The sequence below is a fragment of the Acanthisitta chloris genome, unplaced genomic scaffold (assembly GCF_000695815.1).
Source record: "Acanthisitta chloris isolate BGI_N310 unplaced genomic scaffold, ASM69581v1 scaffold35776, whole genome shotgun sequence".
Lineage (NCBI taxonomy): Eukaryota > Metazoa > Chordata > Aves > Passeriformes > Acanthisittidae > Acanthisitta > Acanthisitta chloris.
Window position 1 is genome coordinate 51,118 of NW_008680507.1, and position 13,493 is coordinate 64,610.

Below are 13,493 nucleotides of genomic sequence, written 5' to 3' on the forward strand. Positions count from 1 at the left end.
CCAGCCACTCTGTCCCCAGCCTGGAGCACTGCATGGGATTGTTATAGTTGGGCATGTTTTTTTCTGGCAATCATTTCCTTATCCTCACTATTTTTTCATACAGAAACCGCTAACTAAGCAAAAGAACTTAACTTCCACTTGCATTTTAATTCTTCAGCCTTAGCAGACACTCTAGGAAATAAAAGAGCATGAAACTTAAGTCTCTGTAATCTTTGAAGAACCTGCTGCCACAACATAATCAATACTGCTCTTTCCTATCAGCATTTGTCCTTAGGAAGATTAAATTAAGCCATTCCCCCACTGACACGTTCAGGTCTGTAGCCTGACTTCATCATGCTTCTGAAGGCTGTATGACAAGAGCTGTGTCACCTCATCTAGCCCATCTAGCCTAAAGCATGAGGTCAGCAGCTCCATCATCCCCAAAAGCCTGGCCATTTCTTTCTCCCTGCTGGAGCCTGCTCCTGGGGTCAAACCAAACATGTAGCATGTGTTGTGACTGCTGACATGGTTCTACCTGCACACAGAAAACCCAGGCCACATTCTTAGCATACAAGCATTTTCACTAAGCCTTGTGCAGGATTTCTATCAGCAAACTTGGGGTTTTTTTTCACTTCACAGTCTTTCTGTGGGTGGCAGAAATTCTTACTGGCCCCTTTCTCAAGGTGTAGGTTCAGGTCTGCTGAAAAACAAGTTCTGTACAGCTCACTAATGTCAATATTTACCGTTGTTATCCCGTTTATCCTCCTTTCTAGATACTGGGAGAGAAGGAAGTGGGAGAAAGAGTAACAATTGTTTGTTGATAACAGGAAAATGCCTTTTGAATTTCAGTGTTGAGCCTGAGATGTGAAACAACTCTTTGTGCTAGCAAAAGGCACACAGTCGGTATCACGGCTATTTGCAGGATCAGCCATGTGCTTTGCATGTTTTGTACACGTTGCATGGGCATACTTTAGACATGAGTGTTTGAAAACTCTGACCCCACCCCCACAGTAGTATTCTAACAAGCTAGATGTAAGCTTTTCAATGTGACATTTTGCATTCAAGAATTAAGCTGCGAAGTAATAACCTTTATTTTGTTTTAAACAGAGCAAATTATTGAAAAAGATGAAGGTCCTTTCTATACCCATCTAGGAGCCGGTCCTAATGTGGCAGCTATTAGAGAAATCATGGAAGAAAGGTAATTAGTGCAAAGGCACAGAGCAGATTAACGTTTATCCTTTTGTGGATGTCAGAATTTTTCCAGCTTTTGCACATAAAGAAATAAACAACTGCAAATCAAGTAATTACTTGTAGGCTTAGCTACTCCAGTGTTGCCAACATGACGCACTGTGCTATTCACCAGAGAGTCACAATATTTGACAGGGCTAATAGTCTGCTGGCTGGCACAGGCTGCACACTTTGAGACAGATGCCAGCAAACCCAGGCCGGAACAAGTATTCACCAGCCTGCCAAGCAAGATGGTTGGCAGTGGCTGCAAAAGCAGGCGTGGAGCTGGTGTTCCCTCTGGGTAGAAGAATGCCAACGTAGAAGGATAAAGAACACAATACCAAACTTCGACTTCAGTTTCCCCTCGTCAAATTACTTAATAAGTGATACAGCCCTAAAGGGCTAAATCTAACTCAGTCGTGTCCAGAGGAGTGCCACAAAATTGTTGGATAGGATTTCAGCCCAAGAACTGATAAGTAGTTTTGTGAAATAACATCCTCCTTCCTTGGAGTATTGCACAAACCCAGTCTTATCTTGATTGTGGACAACCCCTGTTATGCTGCATCCCAAGATTTATTTATTACATCAACACTAACCAAACTAGGAATTTTTAAAGGCACAGAATGAATATATGATCTGTGCTATTTAAAAGCATGTGTAAGTACAAAACCCACCAGTCTTTCTAAGGCATTTTAAGTTAAAAGCTGTCACAAAAATGACTTCTGTGCTGCAAATTCTGCATTACTTTAGCTTTTGGTGGGCAGACTATAATGACCAGATTTTTAGAGGTATCTGGGAATTCAATTCCCCTCTAAACAAAGAAGCAAACAAAATGCTCTTCAGTAAGTCAGAGACAGATGGGAATTCGATTTGTTAGTACCTTAAAAAAACTGGACTCAGAACTGTAATGAAGCTCCAGCTAGCTGCAGAGCCAAAAGCAAGTGAGCATTATTCAGTGCTGTGTGTGAGCTAAGGAGCACTGTATCTTAGTAAGGTCTACTAGCTTATGATCATCACTGCACAACCATGGGCCACTTACAGCATATTAAACACTTCAGATTACCTCCAAGTCCTAAGGTCCTTTCTCTTTCCTAGCACTTCCTTCCCTGTGACTCCTGTGCACAGCTTGCCCCAGTAATTGTTTTCAGCTTTGAGAACAGCTTGAATTCATGTAAGCTACATAAACAGCTTCTTCCTGTGAAGGAAGAGTGAACACTGACCCTCTGGAGAAGCTTTTTACAATTTGTCATCTCCAGAGCTCCCATTGACTGGTTAATTCTTTAGTATTTACAAATAGTAAATAAAAGGAAAGTAATTTATGTCATGATGTCAATTATTACAGATTAAGCTTTTTACGTTTCTTTACTTTGGAATGTCATTTTTCAACCTTTATATTGACCTCACCTTTTTTATATTTTTAATTAATTTAATTTCATTTCATGTTTGCAGAAGGAAATCCTGAGAGATTATAGATAATATGCATCTACTCAGCCAGGTTCAAAATTCAGCAGAACAGGAGCCATTTGAACAATGTTTTCAGCTGTTCATATGGTATGAACTGTGTAATTCCCTGACAAGAATTCCAGAACTGCTCATTAGTTAATTTTGTATGCCTAAGTTAAAAAAAAAAAAAGCCCCTTCTCTGTAAAGATACTCTCAAACACGTGTGCGGCTGGGGACACTAATCACAACTGAAGCACTTCTAACCTGGTTTCCCATGAATATGAACAATGTTTTCAGCTGTTCATATGGTATGAACTGTGTAATTCCCTGACAAGAATTCCAGAACTGCTCATTAGTTAATTTTGTATGCCTAAGTTAAAAAAAAAAAAAGCCCCTTCTCTGTAAAGATACTCTCAAACACGTGTGCGGCTGGGGACACTAATCACAACTGAAGCACTTCTAACCTGGTTTCCCATGAATATGGATTCACTTTTAAGGTACCAGCACTGCTAAACAAACCAGGATTTTGATTTAGACTTGTAGTTAATATTTTAGTTATAACAGAACAAATTTCTGGCAGGATCCATGGTGGATATATACATTTTACCTCTTCCTTCTCCCAGTTCCTACTTCATGCTCAGTAAGTTTTGCTCCAGTTTTAAAGCCAATCAGCTTTGGCCTGAAGGCAAGCATGGCAAACATCAGGCACGAATTCCTTTGTGACAGTTGAAAAGATTTGAGACAAAGTCCATTTCATTTCCAGTGTGTAATGTACAACATATCTCTATAGAGGCATCCACATAGTTGTCCTGCAATCCAGATTAGCAAATTGATAGAAAGCGTTAAGATTTAAAAATGGGTTTTTTATGTGGTTAAAGAAACAAATAAATACTAACATCCAAGCCTAAGCAGGAAAAAGTGACCTAAGAGTTGCCTGCAGAACATGTGTAGTACAACTTGATTTTATTTGTATAATTTCCTGTGACACTGAAACTTCACAATGAGATCACATCTAAAAATAAGCATTTTTCATTTCCTTTACAGGACAAACGTTTAAATACAAATATTGACCCTTAAATATGTCCCCAAGATTTTAGTGTAAAAACAAGAGGGGAAAAGTTCAAAAGTTCTCAAGGCATTATTAAATGGCTGCATAACAGGAAGGAACTATCTTGATTGCTCTATAGGTAACAGGCAAAGAACAGGGAGACTGTGATTTAGTCCCCACACTCGGCTATTAAAAAGGTAACACCATTGAGACTGGCAGAATTCAAGAACTGGTGATGGAAGTGCAATTTGCTCAGTCCCAACATGCAGCCAAATCAACGAGGTAGCTCAGTCTGTAACGAGGCAGCCAAGGTGGTTTCCATCGCTTGGCCTCACCTGAGCCCTGGTGTGCTCCAGGGGTCAGCTGGTGGGCACCTCCCAGAGAATGTGCCTGGTAATGGCTTAACAACTCTGGCACTTTCTGTTCACTCAGGATTTGCTTCACTTAGTGTTTGCCACATATTTCCACCTGGTCCATCAGAGGACATAGAAAGTGAATCCCATTTGCTCTGGATAATGGCACTACTTGCACACAGAGCTTGATTCTGCCTTGACAGCATAATCACCTTGATTAAATGGTTTGGCAAGAGCTGAGCTTGCCCACCTTGGTCAAAAAAAGACACAAACAAATGGCATCATTCGAGGGCAACTCGTGATCCTAATAGGAGTATAGAAGTCCAGTGGAAGTAAATAAGTAACAAGTGGATGATAAAGTAAATAAAATAGATATGATGCAAATTAATTGACTTAACTGTTTCTAAGCCTGAAACAAGCACAGGAAATTAATAGAGTGACTATTGCATGCCAGCTGTTCCATGACAATTTAAATATGTACATTTCAGAGTAGTAACTTTAAAACAGAAATGAAAGAAAAATATAAAATTCATTACCAAAATTGTTTTCTTTTTTATTAAAGTCTGCTTTTCAAAATGTCATCTATAACAAATGCTCTAAAGAAATGGTTAAAAGGTTTGGGAATATTAATGGGATATTGATAATTTTTATCCATCCATGATATATTAAAGACATTTGCCTCTCTTAGTGTATCAACCCCCCGCTGTAATAAAGTCAGCAAGATAAACCACACTGTACATCTTTCCCTGTAATTCATAGTGTTTATTTTTCGAAGATCAGAGTGGCTCCGTCTTTTCAGTGTTCACACAGAACCAAATGAATCTGCTTATTGTATGTATTTTTGTTTGTTTAAGATTTGGACAGAAGGGTAAAGCTATAAGGATTGAGAGGGTTGTCTACACTGGGAAAGAAGGCAAAAGTTCCCAAGGTTGTCCAATTGCTAAATGGGTAAGTGATGTACACAGTCTAGTCCAGCATGATGGTTCATGTAAGCTGACAGCAGTGACATGTCCTTCTGTTAGCTGACGCTGTGAAACTTAAAATAGCTTAACAGCAGCAGTACTACAGGGCACCTGTAGCCTGCTCCCACCCATCTCCCACACTCCATTTACTTGTTGCACAGAAAACAAGAATAAAATTTGGCTTAAAGGTCTGAAAACCTAAGAAGGTTAGATGTAAGATTCACAACACCAGTCATTCTCATTGCTGTTTAATTTTAGCTTACAAGTAAGTCCCGTAAGTGCACCACTGTGATGTTTTTAAAATACACTCACACTTTGAGAGGTGTTACAACACCCTCTTAGCAAACACTTTTGTACTTTGGTGCAAATGACAGAGTGGTTTGGATCTGCTGGCAAAGACAGGATGAGGAAAAACTGATACATTATTATAGTCTTTATGCATGCCAGACTGCACCCTTTTTTTCAGAAATGCTTCTCAGTGCTTATGCTCCTGTAAGGACACTGTTTTATTTGAACAACATCTACTGTTTTCCTCTCATCACTGTAATGTTTGTATGTAGTAAAAGCAGATCACAAAACTCTGAGGTTGATTACAAATTTAGCTGCTGAAGTTTGGGAGGGGAGAGAGCTCCTATGTCCAGTCATTTCCCTGCATGGTTCCTGCCCTAAGCATAGACATCAACCACCCACCTCTGCGTAGGGAGACACTTCACTGCTCACTTCCTTTTGCCCACTAATCAAACTGGGCTACTTGTACCATAAAGCAGATTCAGGAGAGGATACCTTTACAAAGCTGGTTTCCACCACCATGGCTTTCCATACTATCAGTCAGCCTTAGGCTCTTAGAGTCAGCTTTATTAAACAGAAAGGGTTTGGGGATGTAACATATCCCTGGCCCATATCACTAAATGAGAAAACTGGACTGAGTTGCCAGAAACAAAGAGGAAGACAAAAGTAGAAATAACCTACACACACGCTCTGTTGCTGAGGTTTCCTAGTCTCTTGCTCTCCATATTAAGAAATGCACTGTTTGTGTTGGGGCTCTGGGGTGTGTGTTGCTGTGCATGCAGGTAGTCCGCAGAAGCAGTCAGGAGGAAAAGCTACTCTGCTTGGTGCGTGAGCGAGCAGGTCACACGTGTGAGACAGCTGTGATCGTGATTCTCATCCTGGTCTGGGAGGGAATCCCAACCAGCCTGGCTGATAAGCTCTACTCCGAACTCACCGACACCCTGAGGAAGTACGGCACACTCACGAACCGGCGGTGCGCCCTCAACGAGGAGTAAGTGGAGCAAAGGCTGTGCTCACCAAACCTGCAGCCACATCTTCAGCCCCAGACCCAGCACCTCTGCTCATCCTCTTACCCTGGAATACATGTAACCTTCCCAGCTATTTCTGGTGGTTTCAAAACCCACAAACCTTGTAAGAAAAGCAAAGTAAACACTCTTATAAATTGGAGAAATACCTCCTTCCAGAGTTGTGAAGCATCTCAGTACATTTAAAGGCAGAGACTGCAGCAGGGGCCAGAATAGGAGATACCTCAACCTTGAAATAAAAGTGAGATCATGCTATGAGCCTACACAAGCTAGGCTCAATCTAAAGAAATTGCACTATATCATTTTCCCATGCCTTTCTGAGAGAGAAGAACATTTACACCAAAACTACCATAGCTATCACTGTTTGTCACTTTGGCTTCATGGGTAGAGTCATATTTCAGGAATTATTGCTTAGCCCCTGTCAGAGGGCTCCCATATTCTTGCTGTGTCTCTCTCAGGTGCTGTGAATAGCAGTACCTAACAAGGCACCATCGGTACTCTTTCAAGCCAAGCCAAGTTTCTCACAGAAGGGTAGAAATCCCACAGACCCTGCTTTGTAACCATGAAGTTATTTACTCTGATAAATTCTGTTAGAATGGGTATGCCTCCCTCTTTCATTTCTTCATTATTAACTGATATAAGATGATCCATACTAGTGATTTCCTCGAACACTGGGCAGAACATTGATGTCCACTGCAGGAGTGCCTCAGGGTGACCTGCCTGCTGCTAACAGCCATATTCTTTTATCTTTTAGACGGACTTGTGCATGTCAAGGGCTGGACCCTGAAACTTGTGGTGCTTCATTTTCCTTTGGTTGCTCCTGGAGCATGTACTACAATGGTTGTAAGTTTGCCAGAAGCAAGATTCCAAGAAAGTTTAAGCTGATGGGAGATGACCCAAAAGAGGTTGGTGTCCATTTCTAAAATGAGCCTCATTTGCAAGGAAATGTTTTCTGTCACTCTGTAAATAGAGATACAGTATGAGAGAGCAGGGGCCAGAGCCCTCCCTGAATGGCATACATGGAGGGTAATTAAATAACTGCCAGTCAAAATCGATTGATTCCAGTCACTGAGCCAGCTGAATTGACTGTCCAAATTCTGACAGCTGGTAAAAGCCCTGAGCCTTGAAACCATGTTTGCAGGCTTTCACAATTACAGGAGAGGGCATGGCCTGAATAATTCTGGCTGTATTGGGCCTGCAGTCGGGCATTCCCCAGTGGCAGAGTGGAAGGTTTACCAGCTAATGGCGCGTAACACTGCAACTGGGAACCAGAGCAGGCTGGTTCAGTGGAGACAAACATGATGAAACTCTGGGAAGAAGAGGATAGAAAGGCTCATTCTACATACAGTCCTGCCCTGCTAAACGTTTCCAGACTGGGTTCTGTGTTACAGCAAACTGGAAACCATTTAAAACGAGTCAGGGTAATAAACATTGACCTTAGTCTGGACATATGATACCTCTGAAGTTATGACTGCAGTGACTCCTGGACACCTCCAGCTGGTCATGTAAAGCTCCACTGTCTGTTTTTTTGGCAAGCACATGCAAATTTGGTCTCTTGCTTGTTTACCGGTGCATAGGTCCACAGCTTTCACTGCATTCTGATGTCTTACACAAATCCAAGCGTTCTCATCATGTGATGAGAGACAGGTACTTCTGCGTCCTATGGCCTGTGCTGAGTGCCCTGTTTAGAATATTATCATAATTAACATACATATTTTCCTCCCCACTGCTCTTCTACAGTCCCAAGAATTAAGGATAGCTCTCCTCCAACCATGCTGTGGCACAAAGCCTTCTTTATCATAGCCTGCAATCCTACACTCCCTACATTTCTAAACTGGATTTCTAAGCTGGGCCAGAGCCTACCAAGGCACTCTTCCAACTTGAATTCTTGGATTTACTTGCTGTGGAAGTCAGATTTGGGCAGGAAAGATGGTTTTACCTTCCTGTCTTGGTCTCAAAGTCGGGGGCAGCCAAAGCATGCGTCCAGACCAGGGGCTGGGTTCCATAGCACACACACAGTTTATAGACAATAAAAATAGGATTCTTAATAATAAAAACTATGCACTAACAAATGGTAACCTACAGGCTATCAAAAGCTCCAAGTTCTGGCAGAAGCCACAAGGTCACAGCATGGTATTTTTTGACAATTTTATAATGTCATTTTAGAGTCTCAGACTAGGATATAGTCCTGTAGTAGGAGATACAAATTTTAATGCACCAAACATGTCTCTCTGAAACCCACAGGTTAATTGCAGCTCTTCACAGCCTCCTAAAATACAAAAACTTGTAAAACCAAGTATACCACTCCAGTATGCCACTGTTCTTTATTCACTTGAAATTAAAAATAAGGGTCTCATATAAGCAAGGTTTTGAATTTGGAATTCTCATCCTGAGAGGATGAGAAACAACTCTGGAGTATGTTACTAGATTACTTAATTTTTAAAGAGTCCTTTATTTTGAGAGTGTACACCTTCTAGAAGAAAAGAAGTGTGGTCATTCCTACCTCCATATCACCAGTTACTAGACACATCCATGATTCTTCATTGCTTAAGAATTGGGAAGTTTTTGAAGGCTGAAATATTTAAATATTTTTAAATAGCTGCACATAAAGATATTTCAGTGTATTGAAGTGCTGTCATTGCAATGTGCAAAACCCTTACATTAGCCAGATTTTCTTGGTGGACCATTCTGATATTTCTCTCACGCTTTCTGAAGAGTATTATTTTCCCAAAACTCCAATAGGGAAAATAATGAGGATTATAACACTTGGATCTAAAACATCTCCATGTTGAAGAATGTGATTCTTCTTAATATAAAGCAAATTTAGATTACAGTGTGTGATGGTCTCTTGCAAGGATCCCATTATACTGCTGTAACTGCTTCATTCCTTTGAAGGCTGTGGGACAACAAAATTAAAAGAAGATTCAAAACAGTTACTGTCTAAAGAAGAATGGTAATGGCCTTTACATGAATATCAGTGTAGACATAATTGTGGAGAGACCCTAAGTTCTTAGATCCCAGATACACAGTATGGAAATGTCATTGAACTCTTATTTCATCTCCTAACAGGAAGAAAAACTAGAATCCAATTTGCAGAATCTGTCAACCCTGATGGCACCTACCTACAAGAAGCTTGCACCCGATGCATATAACAACCAGGTATGCTGGGGGGAAAAAGGAATTGGAGCAGTCATGGAAATAACCTGATTTTTACCACACTTCCCAATGTTTCAGCCTTGCACCAAACCATTATGTACATTTTGTGACAGCATTTCTTTGATGTCAGTGTAAAGACAAATGGAAATGAACAATTCCACTTAAAATGCTTCACAAGTAAAACTAGCAGAATTTAGTCCACTAGAGCTAATCTTTTCAACCTACATCAACAGAATAAAATTATTTCACTCTTGAGCAGAACTCTTCAGCTCTAAAACACAAATTTCTGGATTTAGCAAGAGTTACCAACCAAACTAGCAAAACTGCTGTGAAGGTGTTGTGAAATTTGCAACAGTGCCAGAAGGTCGCGGGTCCTATTGCACTTGAGTCCTGATGCCACAGTTTCAGTTCTGCTCTCGAGGCAAATGAATTCAGTTTTCACCAAAATAGCAACTATAAACATGCTTTTTAAGTGAAGTTTTATATCTGAACACACTCGGCCCTGTGTATGCACACAAGTGCCTTCACCAGCCTCCTTGCACGAGGGGATCGTGCACGTGTATTTGCTGTGAACTGGCTGTTTGGTGATTCTAGCACATTCCAAGCTGGGATGAGGTTCCCAGCATGGCTCTTGTCTACACATCATAACCAAATGTCTTTCAGATATTTGCATCAAAATCTGACAACATACCATTCACAAACACACAAGTATTGGCCTTCATTTTATTGCTCAGGTTCACTACCACTATGAACATTCACAGAACTTAGAGTCTCCAAACTATTAGCATCACTGCAAACTACAGCATCATCCTCCTATTCCTGTTGACAGCATTGAGCTGTAGTGAACAGCCCAAGACAGATTTTCAACTGCAACTGAAACAGTAAACTAACAAAAAACTGTCTATTATTATTTGCTGTAAAATTCAATCCTTTACTGCACATTGCTGGACAGGGTGAACAGATTCAGTACAGACTTACTTACCCAGTTTCATCTACCTGATCAGGTAATATTTGGAGACTCATTATGGAGAAAACTGTGGCTGTGTGCCCACTAGCTGTGGTTATCTGTCCAAATAGCTGAGAGACATTCTGCAAGAGAAAAAAGGAAGAGGAAGAAGAAAAAGTCAGGGGGTGGTGAACAATAAAATGGTTCTTTGCTTGGGCTGCTTTATTTTCCCACAAAAGTTCACAAAAGAACTATTCTCCATGTAAGCTTGGTACTTACTGCCCAACATTTGTTGAAAGTACATGCTTTTACATGTTTCAGATTTTGCCTTATTTAATATAAACATATAGGCATGTATATAGTTTGGCCTATTTCAGGAGATTCATGCAGACCTTGTGTTTGTGGGGAAACCCTGATCAAGCTACCATCAGTGGCTTTAAAGAGAGATTATCAAGTTGTAATTTGTATGATACTGTAAAAGGATCTAAACTCAGGAAGACCTAAAACCAATCCCACTCTGAATCCTGAAAAGGAATTTCAAATTCCCACATTTATTCTAACCCAAATCTGGACAGCTTATGTGTTAAAATCAAGAATTGGAAAGGGTCTGTTTTCCCAACTGGACACAACAGCACATCACAGCAGTTACACCAGTATACTTTGGTCAGACAGCTAGTCTGTCTAGCACTTCAGACCACTCATGTTTAATTCCAGAGAAGTTTACACATTTCAAGTTTTGTTCTGCTTCTGTTTTCAAATTCCAGGGAAGCATATATTCCAAATTAAGAAAATAAATCCTTGTGAGCAAACTAGACATATTTTTTGTGATTTTGAATCAACACTTGACAAAACTTCTATTTTAACCTTAACTTGAAATGGGATCCATTAAATTCCATTACGTGTAGACACTTTTTGCATTCACTTGCAAGGTTCATGAATTTTAGCAAAGCATTTTGCAAATGTGATTTCATTTTTAAGTTTGTAAATAAAATATGAAACCATAATTTTTCTAAGGCTTGAGCCTTCATTACAAAATCTTTTCTTTCTGTGTAAGGTTTATGTTGCATTACAAATTCTTTGTAAAGCTCCTTGATGATGAGTGCATAGGTACAACGTAGTGTCTTGACTAAATTCTCTCACTTTTTAGTCAGGGGTTGGAGTTAGTACTTAAGGTAATGAATACATGTTTAGCACACAAAAATATTACAAATCAAAAGGCAAATTATTATTTTTCATGAAATCATTCTGAAACAAGTTTCCTAAAGCCATTTTCCCTTAATAGCTTGGTATACTTACATTCTACACAAATGTATCACTCTCATAGTGCCAGACATGAAAACCATGTGCTGAATCTGTCACATGAAAACACGAACTACTGGCAGGAAATCAAAGTAATAAGCAAGGAAAAGTAGTATTGGCTAATTTCACCATCAGGCCACAGACAGAAGGTAACAGGGAACAAAGCCACAAGGAGTGAAGCACAGGTACAAAACTGCCATCAAATTGCTTCATTTTATCTACCTTCAAGATGTCTTTGTTGTCACCCCCAAGCTGTTAGGGAGACCTGCACATTGTCACAGCCAAGTGTTTGTTGCTAATCCAGTGTCCCAGAGTGTCCAGCTCAGCTGCAGTGGTACCTGTTGTCATCTCTTTCCAGATCGAGTACGAGCACAGAGCGCCCGAGTGCCGCTTGGGTCTAAAGGAGGGTCGTCCATTCTCTGGGGTCACTGCCTGCCTCGACTTCTGTGCTCATGCTCACAGAGACTTGCACAACATGCAGAATGGGAGTACACTGGTAAGCCTGTGATGCCCACAGTCTCCTACTCCTGCACTCATGTCTTTCCTTATTATCTCCTGTCTGTCTAAATTTACACTCGCTTAATGCAGATTGCTAGAAAAAAAGGAACATTAAGCAGCAATTGAGCTAACTTATTACCCCCTTCACAGTTTTTCATTCAAATGAATGAGACAGCGTATTAAAGAAATGTTTAATACAGAATTGGTGAAAGAGGAACTGTGGAGGCAATGGAAACAAAGTCCCAGCAGGGCTGAAATGCCTGTTTCAGTGTTCCTGACACAAAATGGTTTGTATTTGTCCCGTTGAAACACTTTTTTCCTAACAACTTTGGATTGTATCTTCTAATAAAATAAAAATGGAAGCAAACAATTTCTTTCCAAGAGAGTTTTGAATTTTATTCCTGCTTGGGATGAGCAGAAAGTCTGCAAGCTTTACCATGCTTGGCATTGCACATGCACCCTTTACTCTCTTTAGTTTCTGATTTCTAGCATGTACAGCGAAGGGTCTGTAGAAGACAAGATGGTTTTCAGTGTGTATTGCATTCTTTCTGTTCCTTGCCTGCTCTCTGTGACAACACAGCTGGGGCAAACATGAGAAAGAATACTCTTCAGTTTTTAATAATCATCATGGTTATAATTTGAAGCAGCTACCTAGATTCGCAGTGCAGCTCTTGTTACAACCAAAGAGAATACTTCCCTTTTTAATTCCAACGGAATTTTTCCCATTTCCAGGGTCTGACTTAATGGACCAAAGAGAGTACTTCCCTTTTTAATTCCAATGGAGTTTTTCCCATTTCCAGGGTCTGACTTAATGGTCAAGTTAATCACCACCAATACAATGTACATTTCCAGCTGAGCTTTCTCCCTAAAAGTGGCTGATGCAATTATTTTGCTGCAAAGTATGTCTGTATCAGCATCTTTTTCCACCAAGATCCTCCCAACACCTGTTTTTGCCGGAGCTGGCACAATGAGCATGCTGCACAGCACAACAGAAATTTCCTTAAATCTTACTAACATTATAGTGGCTGCAAAGTCCTGGAAGTTGCCACTGTAAGGGGATGTGAAATACAATGCCAGTGTGTTATATTACACAGTGTCTCTAATAGGTAGCTACCTCATGTATTATAGTGAAAAAATCTTCAGGTGAGTACAAAGTCACACATGCCACTGCTTTAGCTCTCTGACCACAGTGCAATGGATCACACAGTTTATTTCACATTAGGGGAATCTCTAACTATACAGTTCATTTCAGCACAAGCACAAGAAATA

General features: G+C 40.3%; 1 protein-coding gene across 1 annotated transcript in view; it reads left to right on the plus strand.

The window, feature by feature from the left end:
* TET2 (tet methylcytosine dioxygenase 2) overlaps positions 1-12,222 on the plus strand; it is a gene marked incomplete at its 3' end in the record, with an annotated part of 16,845 nt that extends 4,623 nt beyond the window's left edge. The window contains exons 2-7 of the mRNA XM_009077723.1: positions 1,087-1,177; positions 4,905-4,998; positions 6,083-6,291; positions 7,080-7,230; positions 9,395-9,484; positions 12,085-12,222. Of these exons, the coding sequence (XP_009075971.1) occupies positions 1,087-1,177; positions 4,905-4,998; positions 6,083-6,291; positions 7,080-7,230; positions 9,395-9,484; positions 12,085-12,222 (773 nt within the window). The remainder of the gene's footprint in view (positions 1-1,086; positions 1,178-4,904; positions 4,999-6,082; positions 6,292-7,079; positions 7,231-9,394; positions 9,485-12,084) is intronic.
* Between the last annotated feature and the right edge of the window lie 1,271 nt (positions 12,223-13,493).